This window comes from Penicillium antarcticum (genome assembly GCF_028974205.1).
Source record: "Penicillium antarcticum strain IBT 31339 chromosome Unknown utg000009l_segment0_segment0, whole genome shotgun sequence".
In the NCBI taxonomy this organism is placed as follows: domain Eukaryota; kingdom Fungi; phylum Ascomycota; class Eurotiomycetes; order Eurotiales; family Aspergillaceae; genus Penicillium; species Penicillium antarcticum.
In genome coordinates this window covers 5,534,375-5,560,664 of record NW_026695307.1, presented here as the reverse complement: position 1 = coordinate 5,560,664, position 26,290 = coordinate 5,534,375, and the positions used below count along the sequence as shown (strand labels likewise).

The 26,290-nt window shown below is 50.7% G+C and overlaps 8 protein-coding genes across 8 annotated transcripts; 5 read left to right on the top strand and 3 right to left on the bottom strand.

Annotated features, from left to right (window-relative positions):
* Nucleotides 1-119: 119 nt before the first annotated feature.
* On the bottom strand, nucleotides 120-1,289 carry N7508_010446 (uncharacterized protein; the record flags this gene model as incomplete). The annotated part of the gene is made up of 1 exon (XM_058468506.1): nucleotides 120-1,289. One exon carries the CDS (start codon nucleotides 1,287-1,289, stop codon nucleotides 120-122), a length of 1,170 nt encoding a protein of 389 aa, XP_058316352.1.
* A 1,980-nt stretch (nucleotides 1,290-3,269) lies between these two features.
* N7508_010445 (basic helix-loop-helix domain-containing protein) lies at nucleotides 3,270-4,626 on the top strand (the record flags this gene model as incomplete). The annotated part of the gene is made up of 3 exons (XM_058468505.1): nucleotides 3,270-3,572; nucleotides 3,624-4,119; nucleotides 4,178-4,626. The coding sequence occupies 3 exons, from the start codon at nucleotides 3,270-3,272 to the stop codon at nucleotides 4,624-4,626; spliced, it is 1,248 nt and encodes a 415-aa protein (XP_058316351.1).
* A 709-nt stretch (nucleotides 4,627-5,335) lies between these two features.
* On the bottom strand, nucleotides 5,336-14,176 carry N7508_010444 (FMP27 family protein; the record flags this gene model as incomplete). The annotated part of the gene is made up of 3 exons (XM_058468504.1): nucleotides 5,336-5,387; nucleotides 5,442-5,539; nucleotides 5,612-14,176. The coding sequence occupies 3 exons, from the start codon at nucleotides 14,174-14,176 to the stop codon at nucleotides 5,336-5,338; spliced, it is 8,715 nt and encodes a 2,904-aa protein (XP_058316350.1).
* A 689-nt stretch (nucleotides 14,177-14,865) lies between these two features.
* Nucleotides 14,866-15,644, bottom strand: N7508_010443 (uncharacterized protein; the record flags this gene model as incomplete). The annotated part of the gene is made up of 4 exons (XM_058468503.1): nucleotides 14,866-15,158; nucleotides 15,218-15,334; nucleotides 15,390-15,503; nucleotides 15,566-15,644. 4 exons carry the CDS (start codon nucleotides 15,642-15,644, stop codon nucleotides 14,866-14,868), a joined length of 603 nt encoding a protein of 200 aa, XP_058316349.1.
* A 1,203-nt stretch (nucleotides 15,645-16,847) lies between these two features.
* N7508_010442 (translation initiation factor 4B) lies at nucleotides 16,848-18,663 on the top strand (the record flags this gene model as incomplete). Its single annotated transcript, XM_058468502.1, has 7 exons — nucleotides 16,848-16,851; nucleotides 16,911-16,964; nucleotides 17,015-17,059; nucleotides 17,117-17,119; nucleotides 17,182-17,256; nucleotides 17,308-17,601; nucleotides 17,654-18,663. The coding sequence occupies 7 exons, from the start codon at nucleotides 16,848-16,850 to the stop codon at nucleotides 18,661-18,663; spliced, it is 1,485 nt and encodes a 494-aa protein (XP_058316348.1).
* Nucleotides 18,664-19,954: 1,291 nt separating this feature from the next.
* N7508_010441 (uncharacterized protein) lies at nucleotides 19,955-21,001 on the top strand (the record flags this gene model as incomplete). The annotated part of the gene is made up of 2 exons (XM_058468501.1): nucleotides 19,955-20,141; nucleotides 20,331-21,001. The coding sequence occupies 2 exons, from the start codon at nucleotides 19,955-19,957 to the stop codon at nucleotides 20,999-21,001; spliced, it is 858 nt and encodes a 285-aa protein (XP_058316347.1).
* A 478-nt stretch (nucleotides 21,002-21,479) lies between these two features.
* On the top strand, nucleotides 21,480-23,988 carry N7508_010440 (uncharacterized protein; the record flags this gene model as incomplete). Its single annotated transcript, XM_058468500.1, has 9 exons — nucleotides 21,480-21,510; nucleotides 21,579-21,604; nucleotides 21,675-21,853; nucleotides 21,951-22,234; nucleotides 22,318-22,776; nucleotides 23,029-23,202; nucleotides 23,496-23,544; nucleotides 23,600-23,797; nucleotides 23,857-23,988. The coding sequence occupies 9 exons, from the start codon at nucleotides 21,480-21,482 to the stop codon at nucleotides 23,963-23,965; spliced, it is 1,509 nt and encodes a 502-aa protein (XP_058316346.1). The 3' UTR covers nucleotides 23,966-23,988.
* Nucleotides 23,989-24,721: 733 nt separating this feature from the next.
* N7508_010439 (uncharacterized protein) lies at nucleotides 24,722-26,173 on the top strand (the record flags this gene model as incomplete). The annotated part of the gene is made up of 1 exon (XM_058468499.1): nucleotides 24,722-26,173. One exon carries the CDS (start codon nucleotides 24,722-24,724, stop codon nucleotides 26,171-26,173), a length of 1,452 nt encoding a protein of 483 aa, XP_058316345.1.
* Nucleotides 26,174-26,290: the final 117 nt, after the last annotated feature.

Here is a 26,290-nt window from a genome sequence, read left to right as displayed (position 1 = left end):
AGAGAGAGAGAGAGAGAGAGAGAGTAGCCTTGTCGAGCAGATAGCGAGTCTGGATCACTCTTTGTGGTGTGTGTTATGCCCAATGGCAAGATGTTGAAGGTCTTGACTCGACGCATGGCTCAACTCTCCGCCGGCACTTCAGATATAGAGATCACATGCTGAATAGAGCTCCACTGATTCGCAGCGCTGAACAAATCAACGGCACCGAATTTTTGAAAGATGGCAGTTTCCACTGGCTCGAGGTTGATGAGTTCCCCCTGTGGAGCCGAGATTGCATATGAAGGACGCCGTGCAATGATCTTCCGCGAAGAGACATTGGGCAAAGGGAAACGGTTCCGCTGACGAGTCACTCGCTGCTCATTCTTTTTCAGATCGTCATACTCGTCCAAGATCTCTTCTCCGATCAACTCTTCAACGGCGTCCTCTCGTGTGAGGATGCCAATGGCTTGGTGTGGATTCCTCCGACTATCAGAGACGAGAACCATGTGGTAAACCCCTTGTCGGAACATCTTCAAAATGCTTAAGCAATTCGTACTTGAATGTACCGCCCGAGCCGGGTCCAGGGTAAAATCGCGCACTCGTTTGCAAGACTTCGGGTTGTACCTAACCAAGTTCGTCACGAGAAGCAAGCCGACAATTCGTCTCCGGTTGTCAGGAGCGTGCACGGGAATCCGAGAGTATCCCTTCAGATGAATGCGCTCCATGGTGTACTCGTCCAAGACAGCGTCAGCAGACAGAGAGAAGACATCCGCGATGGGGGTCATGATACAAGCAGCAGATCTGTCCCTCATACCAAGCGCCCCATGCACAATCATCACTTCATCAAAGTTCAGTCGTTCATCGGGCTTGCCCAACGTCTTGTGAAAAGAGAAGAGAGCCATGAGCTCGGACCTCTTATAGATCGTGCCGTGATTGCGTCCAACGAGCAGATCAAGCAACTTTGCAATAGGCCACGCGACCGGAGAGATAATATACATGAAGATTTCAACACAGGACACCATCCACGCACCGACTCTGAGAGCGTGGCGCGCACAAATGGACTGCGGTATGATTTCGCCGAATATCACGATCAGCACGGTACTACCCACTACCGCTCCTAACCCACCACCCAGCATGTCGTCTAGCACAACCGGCAAAGCCTCATTGGTCATTGTATTGCCGAGGAGCAGAGCCACGAGAATCCAATGTTTCCCTTGCTTCAAGAGAGAGAGGACTTTCCTGGCATTTTTCTGATCGGATCTTTCACCTGACGCTGCGAGGACTTGGAGGTAGACTTCGTCTTGGGTCATCAACGCGATCGCCAAGCCTGAAAATGCTCCTCCGATTAAGACCAAAGCACATGAAATGCTCAAATTAAGCCATAGGTTTGGGTCTGCCATTTGCCGTGGGGGGTGTCAAAGGTCACAAGGAGATTGAAAATCGAAATTGAGAATGAGACTGGTAGACACACTCCATGTATTTACCGTTGTGCAACACAGAACAGAAAAGCAAAAATAAAAACAAAAAACAAAAAAGTCTTACGCCTGTTAGACCTCTCCGCAGGATTCTAGAAACTAAGCACCAGATACAAATCAGATGCATGCGTGTGGAATTACAGGCTGATATCCACATTGAGTGCGATTTATGCCGTTTCTATTGTACGCACCACTAGCTGCATAGGGTTAGGCGTCTACCCTACCCATAATCTAGGCACCAAAAAATTTTAATTTTTTTTTTTGAAAAAAAAGCCATATTAGGGTTTAAAAGCTAGACTTCAACACAGAAAAGATTGTCACGCATCGGCTTCAATGGAGTGCCAATCGGAGAAAGTTCCAGGTTGCTTGATTTTGTTAGATCTTTGGCGAAAATCAAACACGAAGCGCCTCCCTTACAACTTCCACGGCCTATCATGGACAAGCACTGGCATGCCCGGAATGGATATTCCGCGGAATCACTTTTGTAGGGGGATCGGCTCGGCTCGAGGTCGCTCGGAAGTCCACCTTCCACACTAGCACGGGTGTCATATAAGGAAAATCATTGGCAGTTGAACAAGCACTAGATGGGCGGGGGCGTGGTGGGGGCAGGAGCCTTAGGTCGGCCATTCGGCTGAATTCTACTGTATGCCGGGCAACTGTTTCTGAAATGGGTTAACGGTGCTGGAAAGTGGCAAAGAAACCATGGGTGTTAGGGCTAACTTATATGTGGGAGATAATCAAAATAGCAGTGTACCCGAGCACACGCTATGGGAGATCCTAGTGAACGCAAAAGTCAATTTGATTCGATCCAAGGGCCTGAGCGTGGGATTTGAGAGGTTCAACCATTCAACTATACGCGTTTGGGTCCTCGGTATTCCCGAGTGACGGTTTGCGTGCTTACAACTGTCGGGGGGCTGCGCAGGCGCGCCACTGAGCCATTGACTCGGGCCCTACAAACTCTGTCTCTCACACGCGATCACCTTCTGAATGCGGGCTAGAACAGGGTGCATTAATTAATTCCATTCCGTGTGCCGAAATACTCCTTCGGGGACTTTCTTTGTATGCACCTCAGGGACGGCGCATGTCCAGGTAATGCCCCACCGGCAAAGTAGTCTAATTCTGGTCGATGCGAGCGACCAATCAGCCCAGACCAGTGACATTCCTCGGGCAGGCGCGGGCGAAACGACCAAAGGGGCGATGGATCCCGACGACACGCCGGGATTTAGCCTGTGTTTTTCCGGAGTGTCTCTATACACATGCTGTAGCACCGGCATTTATGCATCTTTTAGATTGCCGGTGTCTTCTCATGGCCGGGTTATCTTGGTTTCATAGCGGCATATGTGTACATGATGCGTACGGGAGCCCTTCTCTGCCGACGATATTACCGCTCTAGGCTCCTACGCGGGAGTTCTAGACAACCCTAGAGATTTTGGGACATATCCCTGAGAAGCTAATGATGAGTGTTCCACTTGCAATTTGCGCTGGGCCTGTACAAATATGTCCATCCACAAGGATCCTGTGGGGCGACTGTGTTTCCAATACAAGTGCTGCATACGTCTACCATGGCCAGTACGGCTTCTCCTCCGACGACCTATCATCGATTGGTAAGGTTGGTGTCTAACTGTTTGATGGACTCTCTCCGATCGCGCTATATATAAGCAGTAGCAGCTCGCGTGACCACCCTGGAGATGTTCGTTTTATTTTGTCTCATCTCACCCTGTAATACTCTGCCTCTGTCCCCCTCTGCATTTACACCCCCTTTGCTTCCAATCCCGTTCCCTCTTATTCCCTTGGCCCTTGACAGATTGCTCAGACATGTCGGACTTTGATCGGCATGCCGTGTCGGCCTCGGTTGACAATGACTTTGCCGATATGCTTCAATTCTATACGCAAATGCCAGACCACAACCTGTCAATAGCAGATGTTTTCCAGGGTCACCTTGATGTGGATTCTGCCTCCTCCACTCCAACGGGTCTCCCCTCCACCCCAGTATTCTGGGGCAATGATTCGTCTCTAAATACACAGTCGAAGCCCTCCAACGACATGGTGAATGATTTCATGGATTTCCGATGGAATGAAACCGACGGCTGCCCCGATCTATGGAATTCCATCAATGAGGTATTTCCACCACCCTCTTGGCGCTTACTATCCCACTCACAACTCCAACAGGACTTCTCATTTATGCCAGCCAGCATGCAAAATGGAGATAGTTGGTATCTACCAAGCGAGAATTCCAAAGACTCTCAAACAACCCCCATGGCGCCCATGCACACATTCCACTCGCCCCGGGCGCATATTACGGCATCCGCATCGCCTCTTAGCCAAGTATCTGTAGAGCCCACGCACCACAGCATCCCACAGGGATTGCCTGCTTCTTCCAACCCCACAGCGCCCTACACTCACAATTCCACGGCGACAGCAGAGGTGGCACCAAAAGCAGCACCAAGCTCATCCATCTCCACCACAACCCCACCACTCGACTTGGCGCCCACTCCACACCGATCCAGCCCCGCGTCACCATGTCCAGCATCACCGAGTCCTAAAGGAGCAATTGCACGCAAGAATTCCACTACGATGTGGAAGCGACGCAACTGGCATCCATTGGCGACGCCGGAATTGAGACCCAAAATTAGTCCTGTTATTCCTTCTCTGAACCAACAGAATGGTAAGTCACCACCGACATATAGATTCATTATTTCTTATGTGCTGACGATATCAAACAGTCACACCACCAGACCTGTCAGCCCACAACCTCGCCACCAAGTCAAACTATCAGCACATCCAAGATGGCACGTTACCGCCTGGCGTCAAGTACCCCAGCAAAGTCACACGCGACAATCTCAACCAGAGACGTACATACCACCGTCTAGCTGAGCGGAACCGACGCGACAGGTTCAATGCTGCAATTAAGGAAATGGAAGCTCTTATTCCGGCAGAGTTTGTCGAAGAAAGAAATAAATCGTTAGGGCTGGCCCTCAATGCTATTTCGGCTTCTCCTACTGCTACGGGTACTTCTGCGAAGAAAGAGAAAGAAAAGGCGCCCTCCGCTGAGCAGACTAAGGCTGATGTTATGGAGATTGCAGCTGATTATATCAAGATGTTAACCGCCAGTCTTGCGGAGAAGAATGAGCGGATGAGTCGGCTTGCTGTCCCTGGAGATGTCTATGTATGATCTTTTCTTTGTATAATTTGTGATTTGGGTTTGGGTTACGATGGAGTTATGGAATGGGGGTTTTGCTATCCAAGTTTCATTCCCAAGAGCAAGCGATGGATTTGTCATTCGTGGTGCATCAAGATACATTATCATATTGTGGAGTTGTCGGTCTTAGGGTTAATACCACGCGTAATGAGTAACGTCAACACTGATACTGCATTTCTGGTCTATTGTGTAGAAGCCACAAAGGTAGATTTCACGAGGGACGAAAGACTTTGATATCAGTGTCAGACAAGACCCAAAAGGTCATACATATCATATCATATAAACTATCAAGAACAGCCCGTTGAGGCCGAGCAAGGTAAAAGTGTTGAACAAACAGTTTAGAGACAAAATATATCATAAAAAAGAAAGAAATGACCCCTATCGCCTCTATGCAACTGTTCCCGGGTAACCAAAAAGAAGAAAAAAAAAAAGAAGACAAAAATTCTCCCCGCCATAGACACACCGAAATAAAAAGCATATAGAAACATGAATCAACGCCTATGTACGGCCTGCTGCAGGTAGAGGGGTATCTAAGTGAGACACGAGGGGCCTGGAGAAACTAGGGTGGTGGTTGGTGGTGTACAAAGGGGTGTTGACAGGGGTTTAAAAGGTTGTAGAGAATTAAGCAAAGTAGGAAGGGAGAAAAGAAGGAGGTTTGCTGTGGTCAGCATGGCTCGGGCATTCACTTTCGGAATGTCAGTTTCCGGCCAATGCTGCGGAGTGTTTTGATGTTGCTGTTGGTATCGTTAGTTCCGTGGTTTGAGGAGTGGGTGGATTGGAGACTGTACCTATCATCCTGATCATTCTTGCTGGACCCGGCTACAGATAGGTGACCTGAGGTCATTGGTCTCTCTGGAGGGGGAGGGTTGACAAATCGACGCGATGCCTATAGCAAGAGGTGTTAGTATGAAGATTTTCTCCATTGCCAATTAAAGGCAGAACGGGTACGAGTACGAACCTCCCAGCGAGAATCCACATCGACTTCGTTGGCTGAACGCGAGTCATGGATAGAAGTTTCAGTATCCTGCGTGTCACGAGCGTCCGAGTTTAACGATGTAGACCTAGCCAATGGCGAAGCATTGGATTGCATGGACTTCCGCGACCGCGACTCAGAGTAATCACTAGTAGAGTCATAGCTAGCCAAGCTATGGGCTTTGCTACTGGACGGGTGCATGCCACCACTAGAAGTTTTTGGCAAGAGCTGGGACGAAGAAGCTTGCTCTCGAAAACGCCTCTGTTGCTGCTTGGAAGGACGGTGATGAGAGAACTTGTTTCCAAGAATGGCAGGGGCGTGCGAGATAAGAGCCTTGATGACATCCTTCTTTAGGCGCAGGGCTAGATCCAGATTGGACCATGTTTTGTTGCCGTACTCGAGGACTGGAAGGCGGAAGACGAAATCATGCAGATCCTCGAGGTTGTGCTCGCCTTTGCCCTTGTAGCTCATGCAGAGAACTACATCGTTGACCTTGACATGGGCAAGGGTCATGTAATTGGAAGCGCGGGAGATCATCTGGGACAAGTCGTCGGTGGGTTCCTTGGACTTACCACCCTTGCCGGTTCCTTTACCTATTCCGAACTTCTTGCGGCTTTCTTCGCCGGCACTGCTACTCGACAGAGATCTTTCGGTGGCCTGCTTGGTCAACATACGAATGCTGTCGGCGGATTTCTTCTTGCTGAGACCGCCAGTGGTCGAAGGACGACCATTTTGGCGCGCGGTGTCAGATACACCAAGTCGATTGTTGTCTTTGTCTTGGTTGATTGGTGTCATCGCAAGACCCTTAAGATGGCCAGAGCGATGACCGCGCGATTTGGCCTCATCCGAAAGCGAAAGCGTAGGCTGAAGTCTCAGCTCAATGGCGCCAGGACCCTTTGAAATTGCCAGGCTATCCATGGAGGAAGTGTCTGCGCCATCAATACTGGTCGACCGAGTGAGAGGCGTTCCACTGGAGTCCTCCTCATCATCTTCTTCCTCATCAGACCCATCAACTGGCTTCATGTTCTTGATCATGAAAGGCGAGAAGCCCCCGTTCTCAAAGGCAGTGGTGCCCATATTGGGGAAGATGTATTCGAATACTCTCTGACCAAGCTCACGTTCAAGCTGGATCTTAAGCGGGAACAATGCCACTTCGAAGTTATCAACCACTGGAATACCAGCCACGGCCTCAAGCATGTGCCACTTGATGCGCAGCATGAAGTCATCCAAGGTGCGAGCTCCATCGAGGTATGGTGCAATAATTTGGGGATAGATAGCATCGGGAAGCAGATTCAATCCAAAAAGGCGCTCAATGGCAACCAAATTGTGGTTCGAGCCATCGGTATTGTCGGTCCGTTCATATGTCGCATTTCTGAGCTGGAATTCAATCAAGGGTTCGGTAGCCTCCTTCATCAAGTGCCACACGACTTCACTGGCAGAAATGCTCCAGCGCAGGACGCCATTCACGCTATCCCTCGATGTGTTCGATTCCATTCGCCGTTGAGAAGTAGTGATTGCCTTCATCATGAAGAAGAGCTCATCCTCGCATTCAGATAGGTCACGTTCGAGAGTCAACCGATCTTCCCAGCCCTGTTTGTCCAGGAACTTGGCATTGATCTGGAAGTATTCCTTGATCTCTTCCAATTGGCGAATGCGTGCTTGAAGCTTGAAGACCATCTCGGGGGCGCCGCGAAGATCACTGAAGTCGGAGGTGAGCATGATCCTCTCGAGGCGCTCGTTTCGGACCTTCTCAAGTGGTTCGCTGTAAAGCATGAGATCCAGCACAATAATGTACATGGAGTAATACTCTGCAGAATCGCATATCGCACGGAAGTGAGGGAAGTCCACGCTGATCGTGTCGATCCGGTCTTCCTGGTCATCGGTGCGGGGCCCTTGGCCCTTGGCAACCTCTTCGTTATACTTCAAGCGCAGATTGTTGTACTTATCGTAGCGCAGGGTAGCAGAAGTCTTCTGAACGATACGAGAGAATCCAAATGGATTCAACTCGAAATCGAACATGGCTTCCAGCGTCAACCACGGGGGCCAGGCTGATCCCGGTGCATTTCCATACTTGTTGCCAGCGTAAAATTGCAAGTTGGTCATCAAGTTCTTCTGTGTGGCAACGAAAAATTGGGCACCATCCATTTCCAAGGAGAAACGGCGCTGCACCAAGCCGCTCACGTCATCCGTGACACGCTCTTTGTCCATGATGGACACGACCTTAAGTTCCATGCCCTTGGCGGCCACAAGCAAAACCGACTTTCTGTTCTTTTCGCTGAGAAGCTGAATCTGAGGCGCAATGAGACGCAAGTGGTAACTGTTCTGGGGAGTGAATTCCGGTGCAATGTTCTCGCTCGAGTCGTCCGAGTTGGAAGGCGATTGAGCATTCGAGTCGGGTGGATCAGTCTCTTCGACATTGACATAGCGCTTGGCGTCATTCAGCAACTGCTCAATGCGTTCATCCACATCTTCTTTGTCATCGTTGTACTCGCTCCGGGTTTGTGTCTTAGACATCTTTGGCTGCTTGCGCTTGTTTTTATTCTGTTCCTCTACAATATCGAGAATGAACTTGACAGCGCGCCGAGACATGTAATACACGAATCCACGCCGCTGACTCACTTGATGGCTGTACCGCAAGATGATATTCCGGAGCGAATTGTTCCACTTGAGTTGCACATTGTGGATCATGAAACGATTGTTGAAATCACTAGAGAACTCATCGTTGCCAGACGAATAGAGTCCGTCTAGGCCGGAAGAACGGCCATCCATCGTGGAGTCAGCATCCCGTCCTGTGCGCCCTGTCTGGAAAGACGCGTTGCTAGGCGCCACGTTGTTGCCAAGCATATTGCTATTGTTGTTGGTTGACCGCTCATCGCGTGTAATGTGTCTCTCAAGACGATGGAGAGTTGAAGTCAAGAACTTGCGCCGTCTGTTCAGAGATTGGGACTGACGAAGGAACATTTCATGCTCCTCCCTGAGACTGGAATCAAGTTCGACGTCCTTCATGAGCTTAAGTTCCAGCTCTCCGATGGTACGTTCATAGTTGCGGGTTTGAGCCTCAACTGTGGCAAGACGATCCTTGACCAGTTCGATCTGGACTCGGCGGGGGTCGTTCGTTTCGGACATGACACATTCGTGAGTTGGTTCATCTCCAAAGGTGCTGAAACCCGTTTCTTCGGGTCCTACATCACCGTGGTCTGTGTTGCGGAAGTAGGTGAATCGTGGGGTAAAAGCGAGCGGCAAGATGTGGGTGCGAGGGTTTGACTCCTGGGGAAGAATCCAGTCTGGTTCCACGAAGTCATCCATGTCAACCCAGTCGAGGTTATGGTCGGGAATGGTGAATCGAGACAAGTCAACAGATGGAACAGGCTGTTGGAAGGAAGAGATAACATCGTCCTTGTTGCGATAGATATCCTCTGCTGTTGTTCCCTCAATGGTGGCAGAAACAGCGCGGAAGTCCGCAGACTGGAGATCAATTTGAGCTTGGTTGATGCGCATCGCACTGGTGCGGGTCTGCTTTGAGCGGCCCCGAGCTTGAGTCTTGATCTGTTCGCGGCGCTGGTGAATGTCAAGCTTCAGGCAATCAAGTCGAACCTTGAGACCTGTAGCCGTTACAACATTTTCAGCATAGTCTTCGCGGTCTTTATGTTTGTAAATGTGAGCCACAAACAGGGGCGCAAGGAGAAGTTTGTATTTGACTGTTGCCAAGTGACGATTGAACTTCTTGCTCGTCTTCGTGATACCTGGCCAGAGCGATCCCTGGCGAACAGGAAGTGACATCACACCCGAGAATAGCGACCACCAATTGAAGAAGTGTGTAAAGAACCGTGGGGTAAGATGGACGGTGTTGTAGCTCGAAGAAGGCTGAACAGTATCGACAGACCAGTTTCTGCTTTGGGGCGCAATGACCGAGACAGACAAATGAATGTGGTCACTGCGGAAGCCACGGTAGGCATCGTAGTTTGCACGCTGTTCGGGATCGACGTATTTGGGATTCTTAAGAACAACCTCATAATGAGGCTTGAAGGAGAAGGATCGTGAATCATTGTCGATATCCCGTTCAAAGACCAAGCCAGTTGCCCATTTGACGTCGCCAGATAATTTCATAACCACCTTCTTGAAGTGAGCAGCGTTCTTCTGCTCACTGGAAGCAGAACTGTTTTCCAGTAACTCTTCTGTGGTGGCCTCATTTGCCCAGCGCGCTTCGGTACTGTAGTCGGGGATAGCGAGCACATATTCTCCACTGGTGACGCTCATGAATTCCATAGGATTGTCACTGGTGTTGATGTCCAATTTGACATCTCTTCGCCAGCACATGACGAATCCACTGCCAAAGCCTGTCACCACATACGGGTCACGCGAGCCCTTGAGGCGTAGATGAACATCGCCATCTTCCTTCCAGACCACCCGGATCCGGGAGTGGAAGCTGAGTCGAATCTTATCCCAGAAGCCAACCCGTTCAGAAGGATCAATCTCAGGCTTGGTGAAGCCCTCGATGATCTTCATCATATCTTGAATGACAGGCTGGTATGAAACACCCCATGAGATGCTTGTCGGCAAGCTTGTATTGATCTCAATGACGGGGTCCGAGTAAGTCTTGACTGGAGTGACGGAACGCCAGACAGGGATCTTGTACGAGTCCCGAGGAGCTCCGTCCGCTCCTTCAGATGCAGGCACAAGTTCAACTTCCACCTGTCTTGCGGATTCATGGTCACGCCATTCTTCGGCAATGACAAAGTTCGTCCGCAGGGACCAACTGGGAAGTCTCGGCGACTGTCCCGGGCGTAAGGCTGGAATGTGCAACAGGTCTAGAGGATAATCTCGCAAATTAACACGAGCCTCGCCCATTTCCAGATTAAAGCTCATTGGAATAAGCAGGCCGTACTGCATGGACATGGGCATTCCCTTTCCGATTCGGTTGATAAAGGCCGGGAACTCATCTAATGCGAAGGACGGCTTGTCGATGACAAGATTGACATCACTAATCAGGGCTGACATCAAGCCAGGTCGGTTTGGAAGGGCAAGAATAGTCTCAGTCTCCTTAATATCGGCAGGAGGCTCATCTGCGCCGCAGAAAAGGTTCCTGACTTCTTTGATAGAAGTTCCCTGAAACTTGAGCGCTGCGTCAATCTTTTCTTTCCAGGCCTGAGCATTGTATTGCTGCAGTCGGCCCCAGGCAGCATCCGTGGAGACTTTTTGTTCCGATGAAAGACAAGTCGCACCCTCGGTGTCGTAACGATATTTCCGACCTCTTCCACGCTCCTGGGTTCCGGGCCTGCGTCGCGGTTCGGCGCTTCTGCTCCGCCTGGTATCTTGGCTGGTTCGCTCACTGCGTAGGGTTCTGCTGCTTGACTTGGCTCGCAACCGGGATGTGTTGCGCCGCTGATCAGTCTCCCTGACCTTTTGGGCTTTCAAGTTGAATGCATCCGCCCGGGCTAGCCGTTGAGCCTGCTCAATTAGACCGACCCGGTAGATGCAGCCCAGTTTCCATTCAAAGCCGTCATCTTCCAGCTCAAACAGTAGTGCTTTACTTCGTACAGAGATTCTTGGTACCTTTTTCGGTCCTTCTGGTTCTCTCACGGAGACAAAGTCTCTACAGCGATTCTTGAAGCGATGGTGCAATTGTTTGAAGGCCTTGGATGTGTTGATCAAGTTATCGAAAATGCGGTGCATGACCATGTGATGAGGCACGCCCAGGCGGATGAAGTCCGTCCACAAATCGATAGACTTTTCTTCGACCAGGGTGTTACCATGCTTCATTTTCTTGGTGCGGAAGTCCAGTCTGACATTGTTCATACTGCCAATTCGTGTCCAGATGCCCTTGAGCTTGGGGGCCTCTGCATGCAAGCGAACGAGATTGGCTTTGATATAGGGGGTTGAAAGACGTTGAGAAGCACCCGCAAGTCCATATATCTGGATCATCATTGGCGGATCATTTGGCAGGTTTGCCTTGAGCTGTACAACTGTGGCCTTGATGTCATAAGTGACCAGTTCCTTTCTTGGAGACCATTTATGAGCTGGAGGAGGTGGCATAGATATACTGGCATGTCCCTTCGGTTTGACTTGAGTTGGGTCTGCATACTTGTCTGGAAGAGGCGTGAGTACATCTTGGATGACCGAAACTGCAACGCCAAGACAGTAGAACCGGTACAATGAGTATTGCAGGTAGATGCCCTTGAAGACAGATGTGAGGTGCAGAACCGGTCCGAGACGGTCACTGCTTGTACTCATGGCAATCTCAAATCGAGGCAAGGAGAAGAACGGCTCAGGTTCCAGATAGTCTTCCGATTCAATGACGAAGCCATCGAATCCGCGAGCGTGGATCGCCAGACGTCGGCCATCCGTAGCACCACGTTGAGTGCTCTTAGGAGGTGAGGTAGGCGGGAATCGAAAGGGGGACTCATCGCCGATAGTGGAATGACTTGGTGTGCGTCGTCTGGAGATGCTTCCGACATTCGACTCGATTTTTTGGGCTTTGTAGTCCGCAGTCCATGATTGTAATTGCAAAGAAACACCGCGAGAGATATCAGAAACGGTACTGTCCACACCTGCAATCTCCACGCTAAACCCTGTGGCTTCAAACTGGAACTGGAGCAGCCAAGGAGGCACACGTCTCAAAGGGCTTACTTTTCGTTCGTTTGCTGGCATTGGGACTCTTTTTGAAGTTTGCATCTGGGTTATGAACTGCTGCAAAACTTCGCGGATGCCACGGTTCACTTCTCCGTCGATCATGTGTACTGAACATTCGTTCAGGCTTCCTGAGGCAATAACACAGACCTCGGGGGTAGCGTTCAGATGAGCCTTGAACTCCATGTTCTCATTTGTGAGTAGATTGTGTTTGTTGCCCGCCGGGGTCTGGTAATAGAACTTATGGGAGGCAACTCGGTAGACGGAAGAAAGGGAGTAATGAGCACCACCTTCGGAGGAATGAGAGGACTCGATATCGAGTGAAATAGAGGATATGGAGGAAATAAGGAGATTGTAGTCATCGGGAATGCCAGACTCTTTTTCAATCGGCAAAACGAACCGCACCACAGGCTCGTGAACGGATAATTTGATGCTTGCCTTAGGGAGCAACCGAGAGATCAAATGATGGCTGTCTCGCTTCTTCCCTCGGGGAGATGACGCTCGGCCCTGGGCCAGCTTCAGAAGCCTGGAAGCGTGCTTTGGCTGGAGGTCGATGGAGGGTGAGGTGACGACCAAGTTTGCGAAGAGGACATTCGTGTTCCGCTCTTCAGCGTTCTCGTCGTCCATGGCGCTGACTGTCTTGGAGGGCAGTGTAGTTTTGATGGTTGTCGTAGCCATGGGGATGTATAGAATGTTATCCGTCTCGCCCGACTCGTCGTCTAAGCTGACAGAGAGAGAGATTGCAGCAAGAAGAGCTTGATGGGCGACATCATTTCGCTGGAAATACATGCGATGTTCTGGGCTCTTTTGGTCCATCCGATGAAGATCGATTCCAAGCTCGTGGGACACCACATTCAGATAAACCGGATGCTGTCCTGCAGACAGAGACTGGATGCTTTGTGAAACTCGGAAGAAACTCAGAGCGATCTGAATCTCTTGAATACCACGCAGTAGAGAGCTTGCAAACTCTTTGGAATCTGCCACAGTCTGAACAATGGAATCATCCCGGCTGCCAGGCTTGTCAAGTTCCTCCACAAAGTCGGCAAATGACATCTCATCCTCGGTTTCCACGTTTGCAGGTCCTTTTTCGGATTTCTGGGTCGGTTTGATGCGTCGTAGCATGGTGCGAAGATCGTCATATGGCACATGCATCCGTCCAATCTTCAAGGCCACAGACGCATCCCTGAGCCCGTCCAGATCCTTGTGGAGAAGACCATGGAGGTTGACGCCTACATTGTCGAACACTTCAATTGGCTCTCGGCCGTCAACATTGAGCAACACATTCTGCACGTTCATTATCCATTCGGCCGGGCGTTGTTCTCGTGACATATCCTTCTTGCGACGAAATAACTTGCCCCGTTCCACCATCTTACTCCGAGTGTCGACCGAGAGTGAAAGCGATCCCACCTGGATCTGGCCAGCTTCGACGAAATGCACGGCTGTATTGATAGCAGTCAAGTCCACCAGGGCTAGCCAATTGATTTGCCGGTGCAGCCGCTTCAGGCGTTCCTTAATCCGCGTCAAGGTCCTCCAAGTTTTGCTTCTTCCGCTTGGCTCACTCGGTTCAGGCGTGGGATGGTCTTCGGACGGGCTTGAAGGGCCGGGGGATTCCAGAATTCCTTGTGACGCTTCGCTTTTTCCTTTCCCTAAGGTCGAAGGGTCCACCGTGACCTTCAAATCCGTCAATCGTATGCTGATCCATGTTGGCTGGGCGAATGACGGAGGGTGTAGCGATAATCCGAGGCCGCGAATTTCAATATGTAGACCTTCCTTTGGTGTGTATGCAATTCGACGTAGTGAGAAGTATCCAATCCGCTGAATGGAGATACCCGTCGCGATCCGAACGATAGCGAAGATGAAAAAGGACGAGAGGTAAAGGAGGAGGAACCCCACGAGGATCGAGGTTGGGTTAAAGAGGGTCATCGCGGGTCGCGACCAGCAGGGGGCTGATCTCAGACAGACACGTTCGAGTCGCACATTGAGGTTGAGGGTATTGCGGTCGAGTTCAATTGGATCGGTTTAGGTGGTCCGATCTCTGTCAGTCTGGGGGGGAATCACAGATTCCAGATTCCACAGCGACTTCATCAAAGTGTCAGTAAGAACTGCACACCAGGCAAAGGAGAGTGTTGAGGAATCATGCCGGGGAATACGGAGAAAGTGACAGGTGGGCTATCGGACAAGGCGGAACTGGCCAAAAAAGCGGAACACTAATTAATCCCCTCCAACCAGCTTATCGCTCTTGGCTTTGTTCTCTAGCTGTGGCTATTGATATCCCTGCTATTGCATCTCGCTTATAGTCTACATGTATTGAGGCTGATTACCTGCAAAACAATGGAGTTCTCCTTTTTAGTGGTTCAAGATCGACACGCGACCCAAGATTTCGCTCAGGGGAGATCATTTTGCCGTTTTTTATATTGAGCTTGGCACTCTTGATATCATACAAAATTATACAGTTCTTCTTAATTCCCTTATTTCCTTTCCAGCATGTTCAAGCTGACATGTACAATGCTTCAGGGTCCCGACCTTGGAAGGTTGTCTGTGCACTGCAGTTCACCCATTGCCGGAATAGTCGGTGGACAGTGTAACACAGGTGAGCTCGGATGATAGCAGGGTCAGTTTGCGGGGGAAGCAAGGACAGGGCGAGTCTTCTCCAGCTCTGCGATCTTGTCATCGAGCAAGGCAATCTCCGCCTCGACACTCAACAACTTCTCACCCAGCATACCCCGGTACTCTTCGTCGGAGAGAGTCCGTAGAGGAATCCACTTGGACTCCGCCATTCGTTGTACAAGGGGCTTGGAGGTATTGTTTGCATTGGCCATCTGCCAGGCGTCGACTCGGTTGAAGACACTCTGGCCACAGAACCCAAGTAGCGAGAAAATGACGGCGCCCGGAACCAGCCGGCCTCCTATAGGATTTGGTTAGAGATCTTGTTACAGGAGATGCTTCCAAAGCGGGAGACCGTACCCATAAGCTTCGTTACACTTCCGCCTGCGATGCCACCGCATAGAGCGCTGATGTAGGTGCGCTCCTTGGGTGAGGTTTTATCTTGGTAGTGAAGCTTGATGATATTGCTTCGAAGCCCTGCGTCAAAGGTTAGACAGCGATATCGAAAAAAAAAAACCCTGGTTTCACATACACCAGAAGGTTGAGCCGCATGCAAACCAATGGATGCCGCATGATAGTGAATGGATCATGGGGTTGGGTGATCTGATAACTCCTGCAGCTCCGCCATAGAGCAGACCAGCGCCTCCTATAATATACGTCAGCGCTTCGAGCTCCGATACTGGTTGTCCGGGACAGGCCAATACTAACCGCTCAGGGCTCCCACTTTGGCTGCAGACACGAGAGCATTGGAGTAGAAATCGCCATCTTGTTTGTTTTGGTCGCCCATGTTGCGATTAACTCGGGTGATGCATCAGAAATTCCTTTCGCTTGGAAATTCAATAATGCTAGGGACTATTTTCCATTATCGAAGCAGGAAGCCAAGATAGAAACTATCTGGCACGTGATACGTGTTGATTATGTAATGTTCGTTTTTCAGCCCTGGCGATATGAGAATCAAACAGTAATAATCAGACAAATATAGATAGATATGTTCAATAATTGGGGCATGATGTCTATTCTTCCCCAGTTTATCATGTGGTGGGGTTGAAGATCTCCCAGAATCCTGTTCCTGAGCAGATATATATCCCCACACTGCAGCAGGTGATCACTTGCAAGACTACCTACCCCACGATCATGGTTTTCCCTCAACTCTTCTTGATGAAGAGATCCTTTATTCCAACGTACTGACCCATTTATATAATGTCACTCCGTGTGAACTCAAACTGTACGATGAAGACTTCATTCGAGCATCTCAATAGAACATGATGCTGGGTTTTAAGCTGCCTGAAAGCCTATACGGCGTGCTATGTAAGGGTCTTAGATTGAAATGTACCTGCGATTTAAGTACCGATATCTTTCATCTTTGTGAGTTGCTAGCCCTGTTAATAAACCTGTTACAAGCCTATAATTGCAGCCCTAGTGTAGCAGTGAAACGACACGATCCAAGAGTCGGGCCTATGGTACCACTGAGTTCTGCAAGCGAGTACAGCAAGTTAAATGTAATTTCATGAGCATCTAGTGTAACAAGGGCCAACCAATTACGCCTGTCTTCGGACCTATATTGTCTCATACATGAGTATATTTTCAGCCGAGAACGTGGGGAGATAAGAGATGAACACTGAACTGTTAGACAAAAGACAAGTCCAAGACTGACAAGCCATTCCAAACAAGTATCAACAAATTCTACCTATTCGTCAGTGTTCACTTCGTGCTCAGAATACTCAAATGTGTATAGACCGATCTCGCGGCTCTGATTGGGCTAGCGTCATCACTAAAAATTTAGTAACCCGTCCACTTCCATGCCGCAGCCGACTTCCCCTCTACCAACTTTTCCACTGTGGGTTGAAGATATTGAACTCAACTTCTGATTTTTACTCTTGGTCTTTTACCAAGTCTCTTTGAATTTCCTCATTTCCATCCCTTCCTCTCTACCTTACCGCCTAAGAAGCGCGCACAAATCCCGCGCGTTTCTTTCTTTCCAACCGCAATCATGGGTTCGTTCCAGACCGTTGTTCTTTGGCTTCATGGGCGACTGCTAACTTAATATGTTTAGCTCCCAAAGCAAAGTCCCAGAAGATGTCCATGGGCGCCTTTTTGGCTGACGAAAGTGAGCGACCCGAAAATTCGAGGAAACGAGGTGGTGACTGACAGACATAGGCCTCGGCTCCTGGGCTGATGAGATGGAGGATATGCCCCTTCCATGTATGTTGCAGATCCCCCGTCATTGAACAAACGGAATCGTACTAACAATATGTGCAGCCAGTATGTAGTGCCGATATCGCATGCCTATACCTGTATTGGATAATCACTTACGATCTGAACAGCCCAGCCTTTGACCTCCACTTTCAACCGTCGCCCCGCCGGTGGTGACATGTTCGGCTCCGGTCCTGGTGGCTTTGGTATGACGCTCTCCGCACCGCATATGCAGGATGAGATCTGACAATGAATAGAGCGCGAGTCTCGTGGTGGATACGCCGTTCGAGAGCCTCTCGATCTTCCTACCCAACCTCCCTACACTTGCCACGTTGGCAACCTTTCCTTCGAAGCCACCGAGGCTGATATCTCCGATCTGTTCGCTGGATGTGGAGTGACAAATGTCCGTGTTGTGGAGGATAAGCTGACCAAGGCCCCCAAGGGCTTCGGATACGTCGAGTTCGAGACCGTTGAGGGTCTGCAGAAGGCTCTGGATCTGTCTGGTTCCAGCCTCCAGGGACGCTCCATCCGTACCAGTGTTGCCGAGCCTCGTAAGTTCTCAAGAAAGACCACGAAAGGCGGTCCAACTGACACGCTATGTAGCCAAGGAATCTCGCATGGAAGGACGTGACCTTGACTGGTCCCGCCGTGGCCCTCTCCCCGACCTGCCCCAGCGCCGTGCTCCCGAGCGATCCAGCTTCGGACGTGGCATGGATGCCGCCTCTGATGCCGGCAGCGACCGCGGTGGCCGTCGCAGCAACTTCGAGTCCGATGGAAAGCCTCGCGATTTCAACAACTGGGAGCGCAAGGGCCCCCTTTCGCCCCCTGCAGGCCCGCCCCGCGAGGGCCGCCCCACTAGCAACGATGGACCCAACTCCGGCTTCCGCAGGAACGAGGCCGCTTGGGGTGAGGGTCGCTCTCAGGATGAGGGCTCTCGTCCTCCCCGCCCCGAGCATGTCCGCCCGGAGCCCACACCCACTGCCGCCGATATGGACAACCAGTGGCGCGCCAGAATGCGCCCTGACGAAACTCCCAAGGAGCCCACCAGCCCCGCTTCTCCTTCCGCCACCCCTGCCGCTCCCGCTACCCGCCCCAAGCTGAACCTGCAGAAGCGCACAACCCCTGCCGAGGGCGCCGCCGCCTCCGCCTCCGCCGGTGACTCCAAGGCCAGCCCCTTCGGTGCCGCTCGCCCCATTGACACTGCCACCCGTGAGCGCCAGGTGGAGGAGAGACGCCAGCTTGCCATTCGTCAAAAGAAGGAGGCTGATGACAAGGTCAAGGCCGAGAAGGCCGAGAAGCAAAAGACCGCCAAGGAGGAGAAATCAACCACCGCTGTGGACCACAATGGCAAGGACGTTCTCGAGACCCCCAAGGGTGGGGGTAACTTTGAGATTCTCCGACGGAGCGGCGAGGACGAGAGCGGCATGAGCGCCGACAAGGAGCCAGAGGAGGCCGCGGCCCCCGCCGAAGCAGAGAAGGAGACCACCAACGGCAACTGGCGCGCCCCGGCCGGCGAGGCTGCCGCTGCTGGTGACGACGAGGGATGGAGCACGGTGACGGTGGGCAAGCAGCGCAACGCCCGCCGTGGACAGACTGGTCGTGGATTCGCATAGACCTATCGATACCCCGAAGCGACCGCCGATTCTTATGCTCAAGGCCACGCAGATGGATTAAACGAGTCTCTCCGGTGTTTTCACGCCAAAAGTGTCACCAGGGTAAGTCACTCATAATTGCCATCTGTCCCGCTCATACAAAGTGCGCGACGGTTGCTATTCTGTTTGAGCTTTGTTCTCTCCTTGTCCTTGTCCTTGTCCTTGCCCTTGCCACGTCTCTACTCCTTGGTTTCATGATCTCTTTTTCTTTTTCGTGGGCTAGATTTTCGATACACATCTAGTCCTCGCTATGATGATCTGGCAGTCCGAAAAGTTTCATTTTTTATGTCTTGTTCGCTATCTAGCTATTATTCCCATGCGTGATTCGTGTGATCTGCCCATGACCATTACAGCCGATGCGAAATGAATACATGTTCCATTCTTCTTTCATCTGTTTCCATTTTTTCTGTGTTTGTTTCGATTGACCACAGGTGGTCCTGTTTCTTTCTCGTCAACCTGTCTGCCGTGTCGGGTCTAGGAGTTGGGGTGTTGATGTTGCCCTTCTCTTTCGACCTTCTCGGCCACGCGATCAAGATGCCCTTGAGAGATGAGAGATGAGATAGTGATGAGCACAATGCTGACGACAATCAATTCCTGTTCTCTCTTTCTCTCGACTGTCTTAATCGATAGATTGGATTTTGCATCTCCAGTTGTTTCTTTACGGTCATGTTTGCTCCTCGCTCCCCTTCCATCATAGAATGAAATGTAGTCTTCGTTGACAGTCTTTTTCTTCTGTAACGTAAGGTCGAGACTGACATTGCCTCAAAGTAGGGCTGAACAGTTTCACTGAAATTTGAGACTCACCATACTTCCGATGTGGTTAGAGTTGGGTCTAAATTTAGCGATATTACGGAGTATATTGAAGTCAATATATTGAAGTCGGGTTCGGAGTCAAGATCCACCAACGTCCATGTATACGCACATGTATAGGATACATTTAATAGTGAGAGAGAATATAATGACATGCATGGCATACGCAATAAATGCAGATCACCAGCCAAATGAAACAATGAAATTATCCTTGAAACAGGCACTGTGATGCGATTGGCCCAGCCGAAATAGAGTGGCCGGTATGGAGTTGGCCCCTTCAAAGGACATTCCTAGTCTCAGTGTCCAAGCCAAGGCTATTCACTCCTTCATATTCAGCTGGATAGTATCTAGTTTTCTCGTCACTCTTGACTTCTTAACCGTTGTTCGCTTTCCCCACTCGTTACCCTAAACCTTACCCTGATCCCGGGGTAAGACCCATGTCATGTCGGCTACGACCACTTCCATGCTCACGACCACCACACTTGTTGGAACTATGAAGGGTGTCGCTGTATCTGAGAAGCAATGTCCCATGTGCTGGGGTGAAGGACTTCATGATTCTGGGGCTCAGGATCGAATCCACGAGTTAGAGGGGCAGCTGCATATGTTGACAGCTCGCGCTTCGGCGACAGGTAAGCAGTGTGATCCCTCTTTAAAGAGCCGCAGGGTCTGCCCTGAAGAGTCTACTCTGCAGCATGCGACAAAAAAGAATACCCTTTCTATACTTCCCCTACAAGAAGAACACAACACTCCTTTCTACCCTTCTCTTTTCACCTCACCACGTCACCCAGAACAAACCAACTAACCTCCGCGCCCGACAGCAACGAAACTCACCGAATACGAAGACGAACTCCGACGACTACGCGCACAATCACAAGCACAAAACTACACAACACCACGCAGCAGCGCCTCCCTCCCACCATCAACCTCAACCTCAAACTCCACACCGCAAGATCAACCCCGACCAACAACCTCCCCAGAAACATCAACAACGACAGCAACCTACCACAGCCGCCTAGCAACCCTAACCTCACTCCTCCCCTACCGCCGCAGCAGCGCAACCCCAACAAGCACAAGCACAACAGCCTCAGCGGCAACACCACCACCACCAACCTCAACCTCAGTCCCACCCCCAGCCACACCAACGCTCCCGCACCATCCCAACCACGCCCACCCCGCACAAATCTCCGCCTCCCCAGCTAGCAGCGACAACACCTCCGAACTCCAAGACGCCCTAGAACGCGAACAAGGGCTGCGCAAAGCGGCCGAAAGCCAATTGTCGCAGGCGAGTACCGAGCTGGAGGAGTTGACCGTTCAACTGTTTAGTCAGGCGAATGAGATGGTTGCGCAGGAGCGCAAGGCGCGCGCGAAGCTTGAGGAGAGGGTTGCCGTGCTGGAGCGGAGGGATGTTGAGAAGAGGAGTAGGTTGGAGAGGTTGGAGAATGCTATGGCTCGAGTTGAGAGGTTGAGGGCCTTGGTTAATCAGCAGTAGGAGACCTGATATTTGGACTGGTTCTGGTTTGCCTTTGTTTTCTTATTGTTTGGTTGTTCTGTTCTGCTCTATTTTGTTTTTGGATTTTGTTCGTTACGACGATATGATTGGACTTTTTGGATGATGGATTGGATTACCCTGGCGTTTTTCTGGATTTGGGGATTTTGGATTTCCCCTGTTGGATTATTGGGTAGGTGTTTGATTCATGGTAGCATACTAATTAAGTGAACTTGAATAGTGTACCATATAATATAACTCCATTGGAAACGGAGTCTCCGCGTACCGAAGTAGAAAATTGCAATGACGTGAGGCTGAGGTTGGACCTTCCCCAAGTCTCCCAAAGTGGCTCAGAACATTCGAATGTTCCATTCCCCCACTTGCCGGACCCTTTAATCGACGGCATTTCTGCATAATTTCTGAATTGACTCTCTTTTATATCCCCCTAGTCTATATCTATTCTCTCCTATCTACAATAATCATGTCAACCGGCGTGGCTATCATCGGCAGCGGTACGTTCATCACATTCCCCACCTTGATACATGTATATACAGCACACCCGAACTAACACCTCGAATAGGCCTCTTCGCGAAAGAACAACACTTGGTATGATCAAACACCTTACATGAATTTCCACATATGTACAGTCCATGGATATGGCTAACGCCCACTGCAGCCAGCCGTCCAAGCAGCGGAACATTTCTCCCTGAAGGCCATCTACTCTCGATCTCTGAAATCGGCCCAGGACCTCGCAAGTGGCGTATCCGGCGTGGACCTCTACTCTGAGGATTCAGGCGCGGATAAGTCTTATGATGACCTTCTAGCTCGGTCTGATATCGGCGCTGTGATTATTGCGTACATACGCCCTCCCCCCGCTCCATCCTCAACATTCTACTCTATTCACTAGAAGGAACTTTAAGTTGCAAGTTAAAGTCAAGCTAACACAATCCAGTCTTCCAATCCTAGTTCAACCAGCCTTCATCCGCAAAGCCCTGCTTGCAGGGAAGCATGTCTTATCCGAGAAGCCCATCGCGAAGGATATCGCCACGGCGCAGGAGCTTTTGCAGTGGTATCGGACGAATATCGATACGGCCAAGGTCTTCTGGGCTGTTGGTGAGAACTTCCGCTATCTGACTAAGTTTATCTTTGCGGCTGAGCAGGTGCGGGCTTTGGGGAAGGTTTTGAACTTTAGGGTTAATGTTCATAACCTTGTTACGGCCGATAACAAGTACTACAGTATGTATTTCTATTCCTATTTCCCGAGCCAGAGATGGCGAGAGTTCATGGGAGATGATTATACTGATATTGCCATGTGATAGAAACTGCCTGGCGTAAGACTCCTGGGTACCAGGGTGGATTCCTCTTGGATGGAGGCGTGCACATGGTTGCTGGTCTACGTCTGATCCTGGGATCTGATGTGCATATCAAAACTCTGTCAGCGCACTCGCAGTTGCAGCAGGCTCATCTCCCTCCGGTTGACACCGTAGATGCCGTTGTTAAGACTGACACTGGTGCTACGGGTGTTGTTTCCCTGTCTTGGGGATCAACGTTTAGTGACCAAGTGTTTGAGTTCGCTTGTGAGAAGGGTGTTGTGACTTTGAATTTTGATGATGTTACTGTCAATGGTGTTCTGAACACTATTGAGTTTGATGGTAGAGGCGTCGCCCCTGAGGTGGCGGAGTTTGCGACTTCCATCATCAATGGGAAGCCTGCCAGCCGACAGTCGCCCCAAGAGGCGTTGGCTGACCTTGAGCTTTTGGAGCAGATGTTGCAGAGTGGTGAGAAAGATGGAGAGAAGGTTCAGTTGAATTTGCAGTAAAGAGTGTATAGACTATCTTCAACTATGAACATAACAACTTCAACTCGACATGAGACTCAATGTATAGAAAATGCGCTAACCCGATATAAAATCCCAAAGAGGAGTTAGGGCTAGGGCGCAGCCGTACACACTGCCCTACGCTGACCTAAGCCACCGCTTCGCTTAGCTCGCCCAAAGCGCACTAGTGTGGGTCTCCCACTCTGCGCCGGAGAACCTGAGAGAGAAGTTTTCGAGATTGAACTCCGACACGACAACTCTCGAACGCCCGGCGAGACCCTGAAATACCGACAAGGTGAGTTTTTGATCGCCGATTCTTTGTCGTCTCAGTCACTAATTTCTTTCCAGATGGTCGCCGCTAAGAAGCACATTCCTATCGTGAAGAAGCGTATGTCGCTCTCCCTCTACATCCCGATCCCGTCGCCCTTCGATCATCGATTACATGGAGATTTCAACAACCTGGAAAAACGAATCACTGCTTGGAGAATTGTTTGGAAAGAATCAATATGTTATTGAGATCGACGGGCGACATTTGAAAATTCGAAAACATCGAAGCCAAGACCCGACTTGAAGGGAACCTCTGCAGAGTCAGAGACTTTCGCGCCCGGGTTTTGGTTCTGCACAACGCATCACCGATCAAATTTACGAACTAGAATGGAGGACTGACATTGATCGCAATAGGCACCAACCGCTTCAACCGTCACCAGTCTGACCGGTTCATGCGTGTCGGGTAAGCTCTACATTCACACCAGCAACAGCGAATCAAAGCTAATATCGTTGTATAGCGCTTCGTGGCGCAAGCCCCAGGGTATTGATAATGCCCAGCGTCGTCGCTTCAAGGGCCAGCAGGCCATGCCCTCCATCGGTTACGGATCCAACAAGAAGACCCGCCACATGATGCCCTCCGGCCACAAGGCTTTCCTCGTCCACAACACCAAGGACGTTGAGCTCCTCCTCATGCACAACCGCACCTTCGCTGCCGAGTACGTTCCGCCCGATACATATACCCAATTGGTGGCTACAGTTGACTAACAACCAACAGGATCGGTCACGCCGTCTCTTCCCGCAAGCGTGTTGACATTATTGAGAAGGCCAAGGCTCTCGGTGTCAAGGTCACCAACGCCAAGGGCCGTGTCACCACCGAGGCTTAAATGCAACCAAAAGTTCATTTATGTTAGGTGTCGAGGGTCGGGGGTTTTTGATCGGTGCTATTATCTCCGGCGATTACGAAATTTAAGGATTGTGGGCATGTCCTCGGGCTTGGTCATAGTGCCGGGCGCTTAAACAGCGAGAGATTGTTCTCTGAAATGACAACAAAAATTGCCAAAACATCCGGTTTATCATATTCCAGGAATTAGGTGTGGCAGATTGTAGTCTGATCTGTTCAACATTGTACGCGTAGAGGGGATGAACCCGTCAAGTGAACCCTGGTTTAGCCCTAAATGTCCCCTGATATCGGTCCCAAGATCACCGATGTCCCCTAGCCATCAGTTATCTTCCATAGTGTCTCATCCTGACCGTGGAAGTGATCAGCCAAAGTGAAACATCTGGGACTTTGCAATATGAGGCGATCACTTTGCACACGTTTCAGATCGACAGACCCACCAGTGACGCTACGTGACACGGGCAGAGCGACTCCGATGCAGAGGACACAGCGCAGGTCGCAACACAGGATACAGTTGCCTTGGATTGCGACCGGTTGACAGGTCCAAGAGCCTTAGTGGTGCGACTAGCTGAAGTGGATGTCAGCCTAAGACAGCCCCCACGCGCCATGACTTAAAGACTCGAGGTCCCCTCATATCTCCAACTCCTAAACTCCAGGCAATGGGGGCCGACACTTTCCCTGTTTAGATTGATTGAATTGCTGTGCCTTTTCTTCTGTTCCTTGCATCTTTCGACCCTCCGCAATGCCTCTCCCAGCCCGATATGGTCGCTGGGGAATCCTAGTCCCGGTGGTCCTAATCCTCCTGATACTACACTTCATCCACGCAGACCTAGGGTCAAATGCCACGCAGGACGTGAACGAACCAGCCCTAGGTCTACAGATCGAAAGCAAAACCTCAAGCGAAGCAACCACAACCAAAACCTCCTCTTCACCGTCCGCAACAGACCATGTCCCAAGTACATGTCCACCACTACCAGGCATGGAAAACATCCTAGTAGTAATAAAAACTGGCATAACAGAAGCGCAAGACAAAGTCCCCGTCCACCTCCGCACCACCCTCCGCTGCATCCCACACAAAATCATAGTCTCAGACTACGAAGAAGAAATAGCCGGCGTGCGCACCTACGACGTCTTCGCCAACGTCTCCGACACCCTAAAACAATCCAACATCGACTTTGCACTATACAACCGGGCCCGCGCAGGAGGCCACACGGCCCTCACGTCGCAAGACCACCAAAAAGTAGCCAACGGCCCGTCCGGAATGAGCGATAATCCAGGCTGGAAGCTTGACAAGTGGAAATTCCTACCGATGATCCACACAGCGCGCCACGCGCGCCCCGATGCGTCCTGGTTCGTCTTCCTCGAAGCGGATACGTATCCCATCTGGTCGAATTTGCTCGCCTGGCTTGCTCAGTTTGATTCGAGTGACAAGTTGTATCTGGGTAATCAGATGCAGATTGGGCCGAATCTTTTTGCGCATGGTGGGTCTGGATTTGTGCTTTCGCATGACGCTATTCATGCTGCGGCTGATTATCATACTGCTCATGTTGGTGAGTGGGATGAGATCACTGATCGCGAGTGGGCGGGTGATTGTGTGCTTGGCATGTTGCTTGCCAAGGTTGGGGTTGGGCTTACTTGGTCTTGGCCTAGGGTTACGACTCAGTCGGTTTGGGAGCAGGATATGCTTAGAGATGCATTTGGGGTTATGCCTTGGTGTCATGCGCCTTTTACTTTTCATCATATGACTCCCGCGGATGTGGATCGGGTTTGGGGGTTTGAGCAGATGTGGTTTGCTGCGGTTAGTATTACTTTGGATGAGCTATTGGATGATACTGGGGTGGTTCTAACATTCTCACAGACGAACTCGACGCAAATAACATACGCTGAGATCTTTGGCAATCTCATCCGTCCAACCTTGGCCGATCACTTGGATAACTGGGATAATCTCGCCATGGACGGTGATAACCACGAGGATTACAAGGGTCCCAAGACCCCTGCTTCTCTCCCCGACTGTGCCGACTACTGCGCTGCAGACCCGGAGTGTATCCAGTACCGTCTCACCGCAGACTCCCGCTGCACAACATCCAAAACTGTCCTGCGCGGCAAACCTGCACCCGGCACGAAGTCAGGCACGATGTTGTGGCGGGTAGATGCAGCAGTGAAGCGCATGGGACAGTGTTCGGAAATACTATAAGTTGAAATTGGTGATTCATGGCTGCTGGAGTTTCTCTCATTGTCCACCCATGGATAACATGAGTATATATAAGGTACATGGCGTTGGGATAGCGATCAGGCGCTTCATTCGGGATTT